Source organism: Eutrema salsugineum, unplaced genomic scaffold, assembly GCF_000478725.1.
Source record: "Eutrema salsugineum unplaced genomic scaffold, Eutsalg1_0 scaffold_3, whole genome shotgun sequence".
In the NCBI taxonomy this organism is placed as follows: Eukaryota; Viridiplantae; Streptophyta; class Magnoliopsida; order Brassicales; family Brassicaceae; genus Eutrema; species Eutrema salsugineum.
Window position 1 is genome coordinate 8,549,553 of NW_006256756.1, and position 22,440 is coordinate 8,571,992.

General features: G+C 37.3%; 1 protein-coding gene, 1 non-coding gene and 1 pseudogene across 2 annotated transcripts; 1 reads left to right on the forward strand and 2 right to left on the reverse strand.

Annotated features, from left to right (window-relative positions):
- The first annotated feature begins 1,002 nt into the window (after positions 1 to 1,002).
- LOC112085195 lies at positions 1,003 to 4,227 on the forward strand (annotated as a pseudogene).
- Positions 4,228 to 5,023: 796 nt separating this feature from the next.
- LOC112085358 lies at positions 5,024 to 6,992 on the reverse strand. The gene is made up of 4 exons (XM_024154568.1): positions 6,707 to 6,992; positions 6,420 to 6,626; positions 5,790 to 6,337; positions 5,024 to 5,716 (listed from the first exon to the last, which is right to left on the reverse strand). The coding sequence occupies exons 1-4, from the start codon at positions 6,990 to 6,992 to the stop codon at positions 5,024 to 5,026; spliced, it is 1,734 nt and encodes a 577-aa protein (XP_024010336.1).
- A 15,038-nt stretch (positions 6,993 to 22,030) lies between these two features.
- Positions 22,031 to 22,137, reverse strand: LOC112085684. The gene has a single exon (XR_002898984.1). It is a non-coding gene; the product is annotated as a small nucleolar RNA R71 (small nucleolar RNA).
- Positions 22,138 to 22,440: the final 303 nt, after the last annotated feature.

The window sequence follows — 22,440 nt, forward strand, 5'->3', positions numbered from 1 at the left end:
CTCGGTGCGGAGGATCTATGAAGTCGGTAATCTCACCTCCACCCGCTCCCAAAAAGGATGCAAAACCGCAAACTGGCAACCAGCTAGTGGAAGCTCATAAGTCTGCAAAATCGGAACTTCCCAAGTTCCAGGGAATCTTGGAACTCTTCGAGCGACCCAAGCCTAAGCGAAAAAAATTTCATATCGGGATGCTCCAAATACTGCCGAAATTCAGTAAATTCGATAAAAACCTATCAAAGGAGGGTCGAGACCGATATGCGGGAGCGCGCTCCCCTACAGGGTCCCAACCACAAAGTAGTCTTCCTGAAAAGCGAAACACTCGATCTAGACAAACCACACGACGATGGTCTAGTAGTTCGTCTAGACGTAGGGGGGTGCGAGCTATACAGGATTATGATCGACACCGGGAGCTCGGTCGACGTGTTATTCTATAACGCATATAAACAAATGGGCTTCGGTGACGACATTCTCTGCGGCACCAGATCGCCGCTAACAGGCTTCGCAGGCGAAACAACCTATTCGATGGGTACTATCACGCTCCCGGTAGTAGCTGGCGGAGTCCAACAACTGACAGTATTCGAGGTTATAGACCGCTCCACCCCCTACAATGCCATACTAGCGAGGCCATGGCTCTATAATATGAGAGCGGTACCTTCCACATACCATCAATGCGTGAAGTTTCCAACCGCTGAGGGAGTCAAGACAGTCCGCGGAAGCCAGCAAGCTTCCAGAATGTGCTACATGACCGGACACAAGCAAACCGAACAATCCCCTTTCTAGCAACTACAGAAACAAGAAGAACTCGCCGAACAGCAGGCGAAACGGGGAAACGACCCCACAACTCGCGGTCCACGCAAGGACCTTGTCGAGCCAGTCTGTATCGACGAAAAACACCCTGACCGAGTAGTCAACATCATATCAGAACTCTCGAGTTCTGTCCGCGACGAGCTCGTAAAGTTTCTCAAAGAGAATATTGCAACCTTCGCATGGTCCCCAGAGGACATGCCTGGAATTGACTTGCAAATAACCTCCCACGAACTGAATGTCAACCCGACCTTCAAACCCGTCAAACAAAAACGCCGCAAGCTCGGCTTGGACCGAGCCAAAGCAGTAAATGACGAGGTGGACCGGCTACTTAAAGTCGGATCAATTAGGGAAGTTAAGTACCCAGATTGGCTAACCAATCCGGTGGTTGTTAAAAAGAAAAATGGGAAGTGGAGAGTCTGTGTAGACTTCACCGACCTAAACAAAGCATGCCCGAAAGACAGCTTCCCGCTCCCTCACATAGATCGATTGGTAGAAGCTACAGCATGACACGAACTATTGTCCTTCATGGACGCTTTCTCAGGGTACAACTAAATACTCATGAACCCTGAAGACCAAGAGAAGACCGCATTCATAACAGACCGCGGCACATACTGTTACAAAGTAATGCCATTCGGTCTAAAGAACGCGGGAGCTACTTACTAGCGCCTAGTCAATAAAATGTTCGCTGAACAGCTCGGTAAAACTATGGAGGTCTATATCGATGACATGCTCGTTAAATCTTCGAAAGAAGAAGACCATGTTGCACAGCTGAAAGAATGCTTCGCAATACTGAACCAATACAGAATGAAACTCAATCCGACCAAATGCTCATTCAGAGTACCATATGGAGAATTCCTTGGTTACATCGTAACCGAAAGAGGAATAGAAGCAAATCCCAAACAGATCGCAACCTTCCTCGAAATGCTATCCCCCAAAACCACGAGGGAAGTCCAAAGGTTAACGGGGCGAATAGCAGCCCTCAACCGTTTTATTTCAAGGTCGACTGACAAATGTTTACCCTTTTACCAACTCCTAAAAGGGAACAAAAAGTTCCAATGGAATGATGAGTGTGAAACGGCGTTCAAACAGCTCAAGGCCTACTTGAGTGAACCGCCCATACTAGCCAAGCCAGTAGAAGGAGAACCTTTGTACATCTACATAGCGGTATCTCCAGCCGCAGTAAGCGGCGTGCTTGTTCGAGAAGAACAGAACGAGCAGAAACCAATCTACTATGTGAGTAAAACACTAGTAGACTCCGAAACGAGGTACCCTGCTATGGAAAAGCTAGCTCTAGCGGTCGTAATGTCCGCCAGAAAGTTACGACCATACTTTCAGTCACATTCCATAGTAGTAATGACCTCCCAACCCCTTCGCACTATATTGCACAGTCCGAGCCAATCCGGACGGCTCGCGAAATGGGCTATCGAACTAAGCGAGTACGATATAGAGTACAAAATCCGGACTTGTGCGAAAGCCCAAGTCCTAGCGGACTTCGTCATCGAGCTTACCCCATATCCGGACGATGCATCACCATCCAGCCAAAAGTGGACACTCCACGTGGATGGCGCGTCGTCAAAACAAGGATCAGGAGTTGGAATCAAACTAGTTTCCCCGAAAAATGAAGTCCTCGAACAGTCTTTCAGACTAGGATTACAGGCCTCCAACAATGAGGCCGAATACGAAGCCCTCATAGCCGGTCTCAGGCTAGCTCTCGGGATCGGAGTTCGAGAAATAAGCTCGTTCAGCGACTCTCAGCTCGTAAACAGCCAATTTCATGGCGACTACGTAGCAAAAGATGAACGGATGGAAGCATACTTAAACATCGTCCACCAAATAGCAAATCAGTTTAGCTCATTCGAGCTAACCAGAATTCCTCGGGGGGAGAATACCTCCGCCGATGCCCTGGCAGCCCTAGCATCCACCTCCGACCCAATGATCAAAAGGGTGATTTCCATGGAAGGAATCGAAAAACCAAGCATCGACCTAACTCACAAGGCAGTCAACGTGGTAACCACCTCCGACGAGGCCGGGCCATCCAACAGACCTGGGCCAGGAGCTACGACCAACCAGCCCGATAGCCCGGTCAATGCCCCGCCTGATACCGAGAACCAGCCCGTTCATCCAGAGCCCGAGGCTGAACTGGATGACTGCAAAGAGTTTTTAGATTGACCAGATTGGAGAACTCCAATCACGGAGTATATTCAAGACGGTATAGCTCCCACCGACAAATGGGCAGCAAGAAAGTTAAAAGCTCAAAGTGCTCGATACTGCATAATGGAAGATAAACTATACAAGCGTAGCTTGATAGAACACTACCTCCTGTGCGTACACGGTATCGAGGCCCTAACAATTATGGCCGAAATGCACGAAGGAATGTGCGGAAGCCACTCCGGAGGACGAGCTATGGCAGTCCGCATCAAAAGAAAAGGCTATTTTATGCCCACTATCATCGCAGACTGCAAAAACTATGCCACGAAGTGCGACAAGTGCCAAAGGCATGCACCAATGACCCATCAACCAGCTGAAAAGCTATCCTCAATATCCGCACCCTACCCATTCATGAGATGGTCAATGGATGTAGTGGGACCACTGGTGGTCTCAGGACGCGCTAGAGTCCGCTTCCTACTCGTCCTAACTGACTATTTCACTAAATGGATAGAAGCCCGAGCTTACCAACAAATCACCGGATCGGAAGAAAATTTCGTCTGGAAAAACGTTGTCCGCAGACACGGCCTCCCTTACGAGATCGTAACAGACAACGGAACGAACTTAACATCGAGAAAATTCACAAGGTTCTGTAATACTTGGAAAATAAAGCTCACATCCTCCACACCCCGATACCCACAAGGTAACGGACAGGCGGAAGCCGCTAACAAAACCTTCCTAAGCAACCTCAAAAAGAGGTTGGATTCAAAGAAATCCCGGTGGAGTGACGAGCTACCCGGAGTACTTTGGGCGTGTAGGACTACGCCCCATCGAGCTACGGGAGAAACACCTTTCTCTCTATCCTATGGCATGGAAGCTGTTATCCCGGCCGAAGCATCGGTACCAAGCATCCGTCGGACCTTTTGTCCGGATAACGGGGAACTCAATGAAGAAATGCTAAGAGATCGGCTAGATATGATCGAAGAACAATAAGATCGAGCCCTGGTCCGCATCCAGAATTACCAGCAGGCCGCAGCTCGCTATTACAATTCCGGAGTCAAACACCGGAGCTTCAGTATTGGCGACCTCGTGCTACGCAAGGTATTCGACAACACTAAGGAGCGAGGCGCCGGCAAGCTAGGCACAAACTGGGAAGGCCCGTATAGAGTCATCGAAGTAGTACGCAGCGGCGTGTATAAGCTCGCAAACAATAAAACCGGAGTGCCAGAGGCAAGACCATGGAACGTTATGAATCTCAAGCGTTACCATCTCTGAGCATTGACAATAATCGAACTACGTTTAGGCTTGATCCCTTGACGGGGTACGTAGGCAGCTCGACATTGAGTCCAGCCATTATCTTTACATACTCAAATACTTTGTAAAAACGTATGTGATCAAAAGTTTTGTGAATAAAAACCCTTGTTTCAAAACACTCTCTTTCGATCTCTTCAAACGATCTCACAGCTCGAGGCTCATAGCCCGCTAAGCATCGATTGAGCCGAACAATCTCAGCTTAGTTCGGTGCTAACTCTAGGTAGCTTCCAAACGACCTCCCAAAACGGTCTCATAACTTATAGATTACGGCTTGCTAACAAACAAGAAAACAAAATTACAACAACCCCGTTATTCGCAGTAAGTTATCAATAAGCGATCTGTTTAAAACAACCGCACAGCTCGCAGCTCGCTGAGTAACTTAGCGCTTACAAAATAAAGTTACTATCACAGTTCGTTGCTCGCAACTTAGTACTATGACGCGATCTCCGTAAACGATCACATAGTAATCACTTCGGCACTGCCTAAACAACAAGTCTTTTCAACAATTCTTTCTCTAAGTCTTAAAAGACAATCAAGAAAATTGATAACATAGACGAAATCGAAAAGCGAAAACAAATTCGAAAGCAAAGTAAAATAGCCTCCTCCGGGCAAAACGACCAAGTACGCATTAAAACCCTCCCGGGCAACAAGAGTACTGAAAGTGCGATGAAACAAAAGAAAAAGCCTTACAGGCAACTAAGTTCATAAAAAAAGAAAAAGAGGAGGGGCTAAGGAAAAAGGAGGATCACTCCTTAGGCTAGTTCTCGCCACCCTCCTTCTCCATTGGGATCGCTGAATCGTCCACCAACTCATCTCCACCTCCGGCAGCGGCATTACTTCCAAACTGGTTGAGCCCAAGAGGAACCTGCGTCACCGGATCAACCTCCATCGGCCTCACGGACGCCTCCGAGACCTGCGGAAGATCGAGCTTGGCAAGAGAGAAGTCGGACACCTCCGCGTTAGCATGCTTCTGTGCGAGCTCGGGAATCTTCTCTTCGAGGCGAGCTTTTTCGTCCGGAGCTTTGATAGCTCCGCTGATTAGGTCCTTAATGAGATCCAAGTTGGACTCAACCTCTTGGAGCTCTGCCTCACATGCAGCCTCGACCTTCTTCTTCTCCCACTTATCCTTAAGAGAATGGAAGATGGCCAGATATTTCTCAGCGAACTCCCGCTTCGCCTCCCTAACAGCCCGCCTGACCTTCGCATCGACCTCCTCCTTGAGACCACGAACCTGTTCGGTCAGATCGTCAGCACGCCGGCTCGCAGAGTCCGCCACCGTCTTCGCAGATCGAAGCTGGGTCTCCAGACGCTTTTCCTTGTCTTCCGCGTTCTTGACCTTCGACGAAAGGTCGAACACAGTCTTCTTCATCTCCTCGAGCTCGTCAGAGGTGGGCATGGTCAGAGACTTGTCCTCAAGTACAGCAGAGTACTCGTTGACAGCCTCAAGAGCCTGACCAAAAGAAAGCCCGTTAGTACGAGCACACACCAGAAATAAAAATAGGCCAACAAGTAAAAACACGTACCCGGCCGTGAGCAGCCATCATCTTCACATAGGCGGCATGCTCCGCCATATCCCAAACTAGGGGCAGCACGCAACCCGGAGGCTTGAAGTGCCGGAAAATGAAAGCTACCCCCTCCCGATCATCAGCGATCGGACACCCTTTAGTATGGTTGAAGGTCCAACCATACGGGATTGATCCACCTGACCCGTTCGAGGAGTTCGACCTCCTATCCGGAGCCGGATCCTCCACCCTTTGCTTCTTTGGACGCGAAGTCCTCTCTGAATCTCGCGAACTAAGCGAGATAGCCCTCGATGTTGGGTCGGCGGGAAGAGCTCCGGCCGGAGTCTCGTAAGCCCCAGAGGCTTGTTCAAGCGCGTCGCTCACAGCGCGACGGATCTCACCAGTACGGACAGCTCCGGAGCTCCCAGCTTGAGCCCTGTTCTTCCTGGCCTTTTCGGCCTCGCAAGCTGATGGTCTCCTAGTCATTTTCCCTTTAGATGGCCTGCGGACCAAAGGCTGATGTGAGGTGCTCGAAGAGGTTGCGTCTGGAACTTCCCGACAGCTAGTACCTGGAAACGAAAAATAGCAAATTATGTAATAGCTCGTCAGATCGAATGCGTAGTTCGAGCAAAATGAAACGTTCGGACTAACCAATCGGGATCTGATGAAAATTAGCTGGGCGATTGATAGACAGCGGGTTCAACGGGTCAATCTCGGATTCTGGAGCAATAGCGGGCTGCGGGCTATCCGTTCCAAGCGCACGACGGATCCTCTCCCTTGTAAAGTTGGGCCACGTACAATCACCGTCCTTCCGAGCAGCAATCAGCGGTTTGTCTAAGCCAGTGTTCGTCGGAACAACTGTGGAACAAGGAAAAGCAAATAGTTAGCAACGAGCTATTAACATAATGAAAAAATCAATCAAGCACCCTAATGCTAACCAACTCTCGGAGCCCAATTGGTGGGCAACCGATTAAAGTCGAAGGACCCAACGGAGTATTCGTTGATCCTAAAGAAGAAATACTTCTCCTTCCAGCGATCGTTGCGAGCGGGAATGTCCTCAAAGATGCTCTGATTCTTCCGAGGGGATAGGTAGAATGACCCCGGGAAGGACGAGTTGCTCTTAATGGAGCAAACTCGGTGGAGCTCGTTGATTCCGAAAGGAATCCGAGACTCTGCCGCTCTAACCAGCAACGCCAAGGCATGGCGGACGAAGTTGGGGTTCATCTGCGGAAACGCCAATTGCAGATCCGCCAGGATAGTGAGGAGACCCAGCGGAATCGGAAAGGAAAGCCCGCACGCATCAAAGACTGCGCGCGCACGGTTTTCGGCGTCTCTCCTCTGTCTGGAACAGCGAGTTCGATCGGCGAGGGAATATCGTGAACTCGGCGGAGGCGAGCAAGCTCTTTCGGTGAAACGATTGAGACTGTTGGGACATTGGGATGATCCATCGGAGAATGTTTCGAAATAAAATCTTTCTCGAAGCTAAGTTTTGCGAAAAGTATAAAACTGTTTTGTTTTTCGAGCAAAGGAAGTCGATAAAAACTGAAAACCAGAATAAAAAGAAGAGGAGGTGAGAAGTTACCTTGTAGAAAGTGGAGGCGTGCAGTTATGGTGAAAGGACGTGGGAAGTTGATCCTTATAAAGTAGCAATTATTACTGCTATTGAGATTGACAAAATCTTCGCGAGATCAAACCTGAACCGCTCATCGCCATCTGCGAACAAGATTTTACCATATCGCGGTGAGATTTGGATACATCGCATCGAAGAGAATCTTAAGCCTTGATGGTTAAGTAAATCTCAGCCCTTCCTTCACAGGAAAAACAATCTGAACCGTCCGGATAAAATCTTAAAAAGAGGAAAAATCGAAGTATCCTGCAAGTAGTCCGCCCCTTCAGCTCGAAGTTCACTAAATGGGCTGGGGGGCAAATGTTGGTGTTGGACTTAGCACCAGTCTGGCCCATACTTCGAGTTGATCATTACATCAGCTTTGACGGGCCCAAAGCCCATTAACAAAAGAAGAAAGCACCTAGAAAGGATATTTGATAGATCGTGGAAGACTTCAAGGAGTAAGCGACCTGGATAAGAGAAGATCCTGAAGATCTCGGAAGATGGGAGATCGTAACATCCCGCAAATCTCGAAGGAGTTCGAGTCGATCTATTTAGTATAAATAGGATGTCATTTCTATGTAAAAGATCATCTGATTTTCAGCTAGAAACACACTTGTAAACTCGTAATATCATTAATACAAATCCAATTCGTCGATCTTGGTCTTCTATTTTACATCGATCTTTATCAGAATTCTTGCCCACTTTCTTCTTCTACTAAACCAAAGTTGTCCCACTCAGATGGGGAATGAGGATCGAAAGACGAAGGAAGGCTACCCGGATGAGTCGAGAAACGGAAATGGGTCAGCATCGTATAAAGCGGTAGAAAAGTACGGTGGTAATAGCAGCAGAGACTCAGTGAAGAGTGGAAGTGTGAACAATGCTTATCACGGACAATACAAGGGCAGAGGAAGAACAAACGGTGAAGAAGACAAAGGACAACTTAAAGGCAGAGTGGAAAGGAAATATTGTGAAGGATCATCAAAGATCATAAAGCCATCTGGGTACATTCCTCCAAATGAATTTTATAAGCGGTACCTGACATCAGGCTTGAAAGGGGATGTCTTGAAAGATGGAGAAGCTGGAAAAGGAGACTTGGAGCCGAAGGAACAGCAGGCATCAACCATGGTAACACAATCAAAATCTCGAACATTGGGTACAGACTCATCGGGCCAGGAGAACATGGCATTAGATGCTCCCTATGGCATTCCAGCGAACCAACAAAACAGGGAGACTTGATCGGTGCAAAAAGGGGAATGTGATGACAATACCCGATGAAAAACTTCAGCCAGATCTCCAAAAACAACACAGTTCAAGACGATATCACTGCAACACGATCTAAGAATTAGTAACCATAAAAATCACTAAAGTATTATATAAATTCAAAATTACATACTTGTAGTTCTTGATGCGGAACCTAAGAGAGTTTTTGAAGGACCCATTCTCTATGTATGGCCGCAGAGGTTCAACCGACTCTATCGCACTAATCAAATCTATCAATGAACAAATGGACCAGTAATTATGATCCCATATCTAGACTCCTTTAACGAAAATATATGTATTTTAGGTAGAGTTGTCACTGACTATTTCAATTATGGACAAATAATGACCATGACCATTAAAGACCATGTCCATTAAAGACCATGTTCATTAAAGATCATGTCCAAATGGGCTGTCCATAGGTGTCCACTGGTCATAGACTTAACATTTTTTTTTCTTTGTTCTATAGACAATAATTCATAAATACCAAATCCAAAATATTAGAGAACAATGTCTAATTAGAACAAACATAAATACCAAATTAAAAAATTTAGAGAACAAAATGTAGAGAATAAACATAAACACAAAAATCTAGAGAACAAAGTTTTCAAAGTTTCATAAGATTCAAAAACACAACTGTTTTAAACGTCTTCATCTCCTTCATTGTCTTCTTCACCTTCCTTGTCTTCCTCCATAAACTCAAACTGATCACCTAAGCACAATAAAATAACAAAAAACTTATTATTTTCTTGAAATTTGATTCCAGTTGAATTTAAAGATGACAAAAATACACAAGTAAAAAAACTTACTAATCTCTTGAAATCCGCATAACCAATTCCTTGTGCAAATTAAGACTTGCACATTTGAAGGAAGAAGGGAACTCCTATATTTGTTTAACACGTGACTTCCTATGCTGAATGACGATTCTGAAGCCACGGTTGTAATAGGGATACTTTGGAACTATGTTATGAAGAATCTTTTTTCTAGTAGCTGAGCTATAAATTTCATCTTTTGTAGAAAAATATTTATTTATTCAAGTGTGTTCGAAAACACAAACTAGAACATGATGGTGTTTTTTCTTATTTGTTTACTTTTTGTTCACGATGATGTTAGGTCAATTCCTATCTCCAAATTATCATTTGATAATAATAAAAATCGCATCTAACTAAGGATATGAGTAATTTTGTAGCTAAATTGAATTCAAATTAATGGTAAAAGGGACACGTTAACATATAAACTGGCTGAAGTCTTTTTTATTGCTCTAATTAGAAAAATGTGTACTCAAACAAGCTATTAATCCTCTTTAAACCAAACAAAACATAAAAAGAAGAACTAAAGCAGGAAGGGGGGGGGGGGGGGAACGGAGGACGTATCCAACTTGTGCTCCCAGCATAAATTATACCCAAGGATCCATAAAAAAGAAAATTAACAACTGTTCCCATGAATATAAAAATCATTGCTTCCACTATTGCCTGTTTTTGGCTTATGAACATAAGAATGCCAAAAAGACAAGATAACCAACAGGAGAAAAGAGTGAGATAAGCATTTCCCATCTCCATCCTAAGCTTTTCCGATAGCTGAATCAGCCCTATTCCTCCAATCAGTGGCGGAACCAGAACATTTTTCCATTGGGGGCAAAACATATTTAATAGGAGCATATATATTATTTATTATGGGGGCAACTATTATTATTGTTACAAATTTACACTAATTATTTTTTTATTGGGGGCAACTGCCCCCAACTCATTGTATACATATCCGCCACTGCCTCCAGTGAACAACTGATGAATAAAGACACGTACAACACAAACGACTTTTGTATATCCCCCCAGATAAATAAACATATTGGCGTCAAATAAAATGAAGCTATCAGGACAAGTACCGCAAAGACAAGCTGATGAATCCTTTCTTTCACTGTAGTAAATGACTTTTTTTGTCCATTGGACGGACCAATGTCCAAAGTATCTACCCCGATTTGTCTATGGGCGAAATTGGATGAAGCTCATTTCAACCCGTTTCAAAAATGGACTTGTCCATGACCGGTCCAAAATGTGTTGGACGCGGACAGCCCATGGGTCGCCCACCCATTTTGACAGCTCTAATCTTAGGTGTCGGTATATCCACTTACCAACGGGGTAGATCTCATCGCGCCTTGCCTTGACCACATATTCAAAGTCAGTGAAGTTCATATGATGGCTGTTGGAGATTACATCGGTCGATTGAACCCGCGTTTCCTGGTTAAAAAGGATGGTGTATTCACTCCTAGTCATATTGAACGAATTGTTTTCCTTGTTCGACCGACAGAGAAGGAATCCACTTATCTCAAACCACAACCCTTTTTGCATCACATGTTTGAAATATGCATGATAGCGATTTCCAACGGAAGCGAGTATTTTGAAACCCTCTCATAACTAATAAGGAGATCAAGCAAGACCCAAACTTACCTCTTCCTGAAAAAAAAAAAAAAAAAAAAAAAAAAAAAAAACTTACCTCTTCCTCCACCAGAATAAAATCAATCTATTTGAGATCGCCCGGATTAGTGTTCTCCCATCGTTTCAACACCTTCACCACTATTTTCCAATCAGATTCCCACATGTTCAAATCACTGAGCAAGCTTTCACCACCCATAATGTTATAGTACGCTAATAGTAGAGAGAATTTTGCTCTGGAAAAAAAGTTTTTTTTTGTGGACAAAATAAAAAACTTTTGAAAGGCAAGAGAATATCTTGGTTTTAATCTTATACTAATAAAAGTTGAAGCTAAATGCTTCTAAAGGTGTCCACATAGGATTAAAAAGGACAATTTTATTGATACATATCAACAATCAAAAATAAGAAAAGTTTACAATTTTTTAATATTATTGCTAAATAAATAAATTAAGAAAGTTTACAAATTCTAATATTATTGCTGAATATAGAAATTTTGTATAGATTTTTTATTGGTCCACTTTAACATTGAAAATTAAAAATTTTACAAATTCTATTATTATTTTTAAAAAATTATTAAAGATAAAGAAATTATATATAATTTATATTAATAATAAAAAACTAAAGTAAATAATATTAAAATAAGAAATTTTAAATTTTAAATTAGATGTATACACATATTTAGAGACTCTTACATTAGCATCCAATTTTTTTTCACATATAACAATTAAAAAAGAAAAAAATTTCTATGTGTGCAACCATATAAAAAAAAAAGAGTTAAGTTTCACTTAAAACTGAGTCATTACAGCATAAAAGAACCAACTTGACTAAACTATATGTATTACTATTAGCTAAATTACAAAAAATATAATGAAAGGAGATATAAACAAAGCCACTACAAGACGCTTTAATACTGAAAAAGAGATCGTTAAATTTCCAAAGCTTGGCCATCAAATTTGAGAATAATGATAAATTCCAAGCGATCCGAGAAACATGTCAAGTGATTGATATTCGACACTTTTAAAAAACGAAGCACATAAACTAGAGAAAGAATTTCCATCATTAAGACGAAGGAGATTGAGATATCCAAGGAAGATTTTTAAAATAATATGGCATCTGATAGGGTTTTAATAACCTAACTTTAACCACAAAGATAACAGTTAGCTCACCAAGCAGCATCTGAATATATTCGGTAAGCCTCAAAACCAGGAGGCTTCTAAATCCTATTACTAAGAAAAATTAAAGCTATATGCCTTTAAAAATATTCATATAGGATTTAAAAGTTCAATTCTATTGGTCCATATCAAGATTTAAAATTAAAATTTTAAAAAAATTCTATTGTTAACAAAAAGTTATATTTATAGAAAAATAAAAGTTGAAGCTATATGCATCTAATGACATCCACATAAGATTTAAAAGGTCAATTTTATTATTCTATAATAATAATTAAAATTAAAAAAATTTCTAAATTATAAAATTACATTGTTAATACAAAACAATATAAAAATATTGTTAATTAAAATTCTTAATAACAATTAAAGCTATATTATTTTCAATACTAAAGTAAAAAAATATGAAAATCTTGAATTTAAATTAGATGTATGCACACATATTTATGGGCTCTTACATTAGCAATCAAAATTTTTGTCACATACTATAATAAATTTTAAGTTTTTTTTCTTTTGTGTGCAATCATTTTAATTAAAAAAATAAAAATATAGAGTTAGGTTTCACTAAAGAATGAGTTATTACAACGTAAAAGAACAAATTTGACTAAACTATCTGTTTAAATATTAGCTAAATTACAAAGAATATAATGAAAAGTGATATAAACAAAGCCACTACAAGCTGCTTTAATATTAAAAAGAGACTATAAAATCTCTTAAGCTTGACCATCGAATTTGAGAAAAATGATAAATTCTAAGCAATCCGAGAAAAATGTCAAGTGATTGATACTCAACACTTTTTAAAAATGAAGCACTGAAAATAGATTAAGAGGTTCCGTCATTAAGGCGAAGAAGACTGAGGTATCTGAAGAAGATTTTTGGAATAACATGGCATCTAACAGAGTTTTAACAACCCAACATGAATCACAAAGGTAACAATTAGCTGACCAAGTAATATCCGAATATATTATTTCCAAGGCATTCACATCAGCATTTAAAAATTCAATTTTATTCGTATATATTAAAATTGTAATTAAAAAAAGTTTCCTAATTCTAATAATATTGCTAAGAAAAAAATTAAAAACTAAAGAAATTTATATTAACAAAAAACAACATGATATTGAAATCTTCAATATCACTGTTTAAGTTACAAATTTAATTTGTTATCTATAGTAAAAATATATCCTACTTATACAAGATTAAGTTACTTGATTTTAAAGCTTTTTACGTAAAATTTTAAATAACTAATAACTATGATTTATATTCATCTAAATTTTTGTTACATATGCAAAACATATTTTCATATAACCTCATGTGATACATTATGCGAAAATAATCAAAAAATTATATTTTGTATATTCGATTTGAAATTGCAATAGATTAATAGAAATTTTTAGTTTTTAGTTTTTCAATTTGTTATTAATTTTTCTATATTTGTATGTATTAAATTGTACCAGTTTTGTCTACTTAATTAAAATTAGAAAATGTGAGAATGGATATAATAAAACTGAATATAATCATATAAAAATCATTAAAATATATAAAGATTGAAAAACAGATATAACAAGAATAAAACTGAACATGATGAATTTTTTTTTTTTCATTCTTATTAGAAGAGATATGTATAATCATTGAAAAATTATTTAAAATTTAACACAACCAATTGACAAAAATATATTTAATTCATATATTTTGTGTGATTTTATTGATATCATATTCAACTATTATTTTGGTTTCAAAACTAAAGTTGTTATTAATCTCAAAATAAATATTTTATTTATTAGTTGTTTTTAAATTGATAAAAATCAAAATAAAAATTTGTATTTGTTAAATAAGAGCAGAAAAAGTTTAAATTTTAATTTTATTTTTAAATAACACATATGTATGTATAATTGAAATAAAAGTGAAAATGATGAAAAAATAATTTTTTCTTCTTGATTTAAAGAAGTGAATGTATAATATTTTATCATCATGTCAATACTATGTTTAAAAAGTAGCATTTGATTAATTTGTAAAAATTTTAGGTAGTTTGAGTATATTAACTTATAAGTGTTTGATAAAATAACACATTTTAAAAATACAAAATTCAAAAAAACGTTAAAACATCACAATTTACATTAAAATTATTATATTAATATCATAATATTTTTAATATATTACCAAAACACTAATATATAAAATTTATATCATAATAGATATAATTGATTGTATATAATTTTTATCAACAAAATATCAACGCGTAGCGTGGACGCAAAATCTAGTCTTATATATAAAAGTTGCTCAACTTTCTCCATATGCTTGACACATCAGCATTGGAGAGGCTGACATCTGTCATTTAAATTTTAATTAATAAATTTTAATATTAAATTTTAAAGCTTTTAAAGAATATGGAAAGTTTGTTTTATTAATTGACTTTTAACTAACATTTATATTAATGTTAAACAAAAATTTATGTTATAACTAATAAAAAATATTGATAGATATGTATTTAATTTTTATATAACTGTAGATAACTTAACAATATTCAAAATGTATTTTAAATTATTTTTTTAAGATTATTTATAAGAAAATACTAGCAAATAACAAATGAAATGATGATTATATTAATTTAAATTTTTTTATTAATTGACTATTAATTAATATTTGTGTAAATGTTAAACAATAATTTATGTTATAACTAATTAAAAATATTTATTAATTTTAATATAACTTTAAATTATTAAATAATATTAAATATGTATTTTAAATTAATATTTTAAAAATTTAGAATAAAATATTAACAAGTAAGTAAGTAACAAGTGATGATTATATTAATTTTAAAAAATATAAAAAAGAAATTTGAAAAATTTGAAAAGAAAAATATGCACGTAACGTGTGGATAAGTGAATGGAAAACGCCCAAAAAGAAGTGATGCAAAACGTTATGTCGAACTTGCAATGCTTCCGTAAATTGAAACCGACATAAAATAATATAAAAAATATGTTAAACAATACCAGGAAAGGGAAATGTCTTTTTTTTCTTTTTTTTGTCGTCAAAGGGAAATGTCTTTATCCCTTTTTCCTATCGACATCACAAAATCATACCTTTTTTTAACAGAGGTATATATATTCATCTAAAAATCCGGCACCTCTTGAATATTAAAATATAATCTTATACTAATAAAGGTTGAAGCTAAATGCTTATAAGGGTGTCCACATAAGATTCAAGATTGCAATTTTATTGGTCCACATCAACATTCAAAAATTAAAGAAAGTTTACAAATTCTGATATTATTGCTGAATAAAAAAATTAAGAAAATTTACAAATTCAAATATTATTGCTGGATAAAAAAATTCTGTATAATTTTTTATTGGTCCAACTCAACATTGAAAATTAAAAAGTTTCCAAATTCTATTATTGTTTTTAAAAATTATTAAAGATAAAGAAACGATATACAAACTTTATATTAAAAATAAAAAACTAAAATAAATCATATTAAAAAGGAAATTTTAAATTTAAATTATATGTATACACACATATTTAGAAACTTTTACGTTAGCATCCAAATTTTTGTCACATAACTATAATAAAATTTTAAGTTTTTTTTTTCTGTGTGTGCAACCATTTCAAATAAAAACTAAAAACAAAAAATAGAGTTAGGTTTCATTGCAATGTCAAAGAACCAACTTGATTAAACTATGTGTTTAACTATAATGAAAGGAGATATAAACAAAGCCAATACAAGCTGCTTTAATATTGAAAAAGAAACCGTAAAATCTCCAAAGCTTGGCCACCGAATTTGAGAAAATGATAAATTTCAAGCAATTCGAGAAACATGTTAAGTGACTGATACTTGACACTTTTGAAAAACGAAACAAAGAAAATAGAGAAAGAGGTTACATCATTAAGACGAAAGAGACTCAGGTATCCGAGAAAGATTTTTGAAATAATATGCCATCAGATGGGGTTTTAACAACCTAACTTTAACCGAAAAGGTAACAATTAGCTGACCAAGCAACATCCGAACAGTAAACCTCAAAACAAGGAGGAGAAACCAAAATTATGACACTTTTGAAAAACAAAGCACTGAAAATAAAGAAAGAGGTTACGTCATTAAGACAAAGACTGAGGTATCCAATGAAGATTTTTGAAATAAAATGGCATCTGATGGGATTTTAACAACCTAACGTTAACCACAAATGTAACAATTAGCTGACCAAGCAGCATTCGAATACATTCGGTAAGCCTCAAAACAAGGAGTGACCAAAATCATTTGCCTCGTGTGAGATCTTCTAGCTTTGATTTCTAAATCTATTATTAATAAAGTTAAAGCTATATGCCTCTAAGAATGTCCAGATACGATTTAAAAGTTCAATTTTATTGGTCTACATAAAAATTTAAAATTAAAAAAATTTCCAAAATTTAAAATTATATTATTAACAAAAACATATATTTATAGAAAAATAAATATTAAAGCTATATGCTTCTAATGACATCCACATAAGATTTAAAAGGTCAATTTTATTAGTATACATCAATAACTAAAATTCAAAAAAGTTTATAAATTATAAAATCACATTGATAAGACAAAACAATATAAGAAAAATTGTTAATTAAAATTATTTTATTGTTAATAACAGTTAAAGCTATGTTATTTTCAAGGCATCCAAATCAGCATGCAAAAATTAAATTTTATTTGTATATATCAAAATTGTCAATTTAATAAATTTTCATAATTATATTATTATGATTAAGAAAAGAAATTAAAGAATACAGAAATCTCTATAAACAAAAGAAAACAACATGATATTAAATTTTTCAGTATTACTGTTTAAGTTACAAATTTAATTTATTATTTATAAAAATATATGCTACTTATACAAGTTTAGGTTACTTGATTTAAAGGCTTTTCACGTAGAATTTTAAATAACTAATAATTATGATTTGTATTAATTTAAATTTTTTTCACATATACAAAATATATTTCCACATAATCTCATGTAATATATTATGAAAAAATAATCGAAAAAATTATATTGTGTGTTTCGACGTGGAATTGTAATAGATTAATGTAGAAATTTTTTGTTTTGAGCTGTTTAATTTATTCTTTTATTTTCTAAATCTCTGTATCAAATTGTACCAGCTTTCCCTACTTAATTATAATTAGAAGAAATAAGAATAAATAAGATGAAATTTAATATAATTATACAAAAATCATTAAAATAAATAAATATGATATATTCATTAAAAAAAGATATAACAAGAATAAAAATGAACATGATGAATAAAAAATTTATTCTTATTGGAAGAGATGACGTATAATCATTGAAAATAATTTAAATATTTATACAACCAGTTGACAAAAAATATATTTAATTCATAAATTTTATGTGATTAATTATTTTATATTCAACTATTATTTTGGTTCAAATTTAAAGTTGTTATTAATCTCAAAGCAAACATTTATTTACTAGTTTGTTTTTTAAATTAATATAACAAAATAAAAATTTGTATCAGTTAAAAAAGAGAAGAAAAAATAATTAATTTTTTTTTTATTGTTTTTAAAGACCACATATATAATTGGAATAAAACTGAAAATGATGAAAAACAATTATCTTCATGATTTAAAAAATGAATGTATAATATTTTATCTTCATATCAATTCTATGTTTAAAAAAGTACAATTTGATTGGGTATATTAACTTATAAATGTTTGATCAAATAATATATTTTTGAAATATGATATATTCTATATATATTTAGAACAAAACCGTTAAAACTTCAAAATTTACATAAAATTATTAGATTAACACCATAGTATTTTTAGTATATTATTAAACATTAATTTATAAATTTATATCTTAATAAATATAATTAATTGTATATAATTTTTATTAACAAAAATCTACGCGTAGCGTGAGCGCAAAATCTAGTCAATTATGTAAAAAATTGAGTAAATAAGAAGCAAAATCAGAACTTCTCTCTCTAACTTTAGAAAGAGAAAATTCTCTCTAATCTTTCCTGAAACTTCTCTTCAGTTTTCATAGTTTTCATAGTTTTCTTTTTGGCCGGTTCCGGCGTTAATCCGACGTCGGTACCGTGCTGTATATATGTTTTCTGGATCTTTGTATGATATTGTTTGGTTTTAAGTTTCCGGTTTCTCCGGATCTTTTGTTTCCGTTAATCGGATAGTAATCTCCGGCGTAAACCGGTAATAAACTCCGACTTGTTCGGATTTAGTTTTTTAGTTTCCTCCTTTTGCTTGCTTTATTTGACTTCCGGAAGAGTTAGTTGCATGTTGTTTCCCTGGTGCTTGCTGATATATTCATAAATTGCATCATTTAATGTACATATTCTAGTCCAAATCATGTCTCATTTGCATGCATTTTAGGTCTTTAGGCATTGTTTTAGGACTTAGGAGATTGCATTAGGTCCAAGAGAGTTTTGCATGTTTTGGAGTGTTAAACAGGTGCTTTTGGAGTTTATTTGGAGTGGAGGATGTGATTCAGATGAAGAAATGGAGTTGAACTTATCAAAAATGGTGAAAAGGAGCAATTTTGAGTTTCTCGGCCAAATGATGTACTGATGGCAGTAGATTCTCGGCCAAAATCCTTCCCGCGGGTAGCTTTCTCGGCCAAAAACACGTACCGCGGTCAAGTCTCTCGGCCAAAAATCCCGGGTGCAGATACATTTCCGGAAGCTCTTGCCAGCCGATTCAGCTTACAGGGTCTTCAGCAAAGTTGGAGATAATTGAGTCAAGAACCCAGGACAGGTTGAATCAGGGCATTTGGAGCATTGAGCTGAAAGATACGGTCACCGGAAGATAGACCTCTCTCGCATCCATTCCGGAGCAATCCGATACTCCTGAATGATCGCCTGTCCGGGGAACCTTCCGGTCCGATTCAGTTGTCGGGTGCTGCATCAAAGTTGGAGAAGATTGGATCACGGTTCCAGAGCAAGTAAAATCATGGAATTAGGACGCGTGAGCAGAAAGTTAAGCTCGTCGGAAGAAACTCCTGTCTCGCTGCCGTTTTGGACCGAGCCGATGAGCTCCTAAGAATGCGAAGGACGGTGCACTTCCAGGCCGCTTCAGTTTCCGGGGCCTTCATGAGAATCATAGATATTTGAGTTCTTGTTCCAAAACGTCCAAGATCATTCAATTCGGAGCTATGAGCAGAAAGATACGGTCTCCGGAATGGACACATGTCTAGACGCCTCTCTCTGATCGTGTAAATGCACTGAAAAGATGAGCCCTGCAGGAAGCCTTACACTTCCCAAGCACCGAAGCGTCCTTCACCAAAGTTGGAGATATATGAGTCCTCTGTCCTCTGCAACCGGAATCACTCAATTCAGACAAGTATCGGAGAAGTTACACTCTGCGGAATGCAAAGAGGTCCAATCTGCTCTGAATGCTGCGAGAAAGCCTTGCGACTTGGTTAACTCGCAGGCCTGAAGACGAATGCCTGAAAATTGATGCTGCGAGTTGAGAAGTGCGGGTAAGCTATCAATGGATGAGGTCTGAGGCTCCCGAGCAAAAAAATTGCTAAGTCCACAATACTGCGACTTGGGCATGCTACCTGGGAGACACTGGAACCAAGCCGCATGATCACTCGCAATCTACTCCGACTTGAGCCTGCGACCTGAGTGTAATGGATACCAACCCGCACGGTTTGTACATTCCCCAGAAACCGCCTTGGTCCTGCGAGTTGAAGAAGAAGAAGATTAAGCCGCAGCAAGACTCGCAAAATACTCCTACTTGGGCGTGCGGCTAAGACAAAGCGATTTAAGTCTCACAAGACAAATTCTTCATCTACTGCGACTTGGGCATGCTACCTGGGAGACACTGGACCAACCCGCAGGATTTCCACTTTACCCACTAAAGCTGGGTCAGGACCCGGTTTGTTCCGGGCTGACCCGGTTCATTAGCACTTAGTATATATAGCTTTTTGGAGAAAAACCCTAGACATCTTATCTTCTCTCTTAGTTTCTCTCTAGTTTTCTTTCCTTTTTAGTGTAAAAACGTTTTTGATTAAGAGATATCTGAAGGATTTGATCATTCCAAGTCTGTTTCCTATCATCTCATCATCTCATTTCTGCTTTCTAATCATGATTAACATCATCTCTTGCAAAAGATTAGATGTGTTCTTTATGATTAGTGAGTAGTCTTCTTTTTAAACTTCTAGGTGTGTAGATTAGGGTGCTTAGATGTTTGATTTGTGATGTTTAGGGTTTAGATTCTCATTTCATTTCCTTAGTTAGCTGCTCCTAATGCCAGATCTCCTTGGGAAAGTGAAATCTGGGTTCATAGGCATTTCATGCACCAAAAGTGTTTGATGAAATGCCTGAAAGAGCTAACTTAAGGGTTTATGTTTTAAATGCCATGGGAATGTTTGTTTGAAGCATAAATGACATATTAGAACTGTCTCTTAATGCTCATTAGTTCATATTTCACAAATGGGAATTTGGTTTGAAAGTGGATTAGTGTAGAGATTAATGCCTTCATGAGAGGATTAGTCTAGATTAGAGTTCTAAGTTAAAATGTTTGAGATCATGTGATTGCTTGTTATGTCTTTCTGTATAAGATTCAGTCTTCTTGGTTGAGAGATTGTTTGGTCACTTATTAGGCTTGATGCATTATGCTTGTTGATTGCTTGATTATATCTAATGGTTGTTAGACTTGATTAAGTGATTAGCAAAGGGATTATTGTCATGAGAATGAATTAATCTGATTAAGAAGCCTAGACTAAAGAGTAGCAAGTGTTGCATTATGTTCTTAGCATCATGAATCAATATCTAAAGCACCCTAATCAATGATCACATCTAGAGGTTTATCTTTCATCATTTTCTTTATCATCATTTTGTTTGCTTGCTTGTTTAGTAGTTCATTAATCATCTCTTGTTTGTTTCTTGTTTACGCTTTCTTGTTGCTGGTTTCACCAAAATCATCTTTTATTCAGCTTGACTTAAGAAGTTGTCACATAAACTAGTGCCTAGCAAACACACATTTGGATTGATACCCTTTGTACTACAAGTGACATAAGGGATTGATCCCATCTAAGACTTAAAAAACTTAGTTATCAATTGGCGACGTTGCCATATTGTGTGGGGATTGTTAGCATTAGTTTCTGATATAGTTTTTGAGATCAAGTTTATTTTGTTTTACTGATCACCTTTCAAGCTCTGTCTTTTTTTTTCAGGTTTATGATCACAAGAAGCCAAGCCAGAAGACAAAGAGAAAGAGCTGTTCACTTGGAGAGGTTAGGAATGAATCAGCAAGTTGGGAATGAGCATCAGGCTCAAGAAGCCGATCACGGTCAAAGAGCTGGTAATGGGATTGGAATTCAGGCTCAACAGGCTCAGGTCCATCAGGGACACGCTCATGGTAACCAGAACCAAGACCTACCTCATGTTAACCAGCCACAGCCCCACCCAAACCCACCCATACATCATCAGCCTCCACCCGTCTTTGTTGGTGAGAATGACCGAGCTTATGCACACCAGTATGGAGCAGGAATCAGGCCACCTCCTGTCCAAAACAACAACTTTGAGGTGAAGGCCTCTTTGATCAATATGGTTCAGAATCAGAAGTTCCATGGCTTACCTATGGAGGATCCCTTGGAGCATCTGGATCAGTTTGACAGAGTTTGTGATCTCACTAAGATCAATGGGGTATCTGAAGACAGTTTCAAACTGAGATTGTTCCCATTCAGCCTTGGAGATAAGGCACATCAGTGGGAAAAGAACCTCCCAATAGGATCCATCCACACATGGGAGCAATGCAAGATTGCCTTTCTATCCAAGTTCTTCTCAAGCTCAAGGACTGCAAAGCTAAGGAACCAGATTTCCAGCTTCACTCAACATTCTAATGAGACCTTTGGAGAAGCTTTGGAAAGGTTTAGAAGCTACACAAATCAGTGCCCACATCATGGCTTTTCAGAAGCCTCTCTTCTTAGCACTTTGTATAGAGGAGCTGTTCCTAAGATCAGGATTCAGTTGGACACAACATCAAATGGAAATTTCTTGGCAAAAGAAATCAATGCAGCTCTGGAACTTGTTGAGAACTTAGCCATGAGCCAAGACACTTATGGGGAAGATTATGATAGAAGCTATAGAGGAGAAGATTCTGGTAGACACCAAGAGCTGGAAGAAAGGATCAAAGTGCTGAATATCAAACTTGACAAAGCCCTAGCTGCCACTCAAAAGCCTATAAACTATGTGAGTAGGAAAAGAGATGC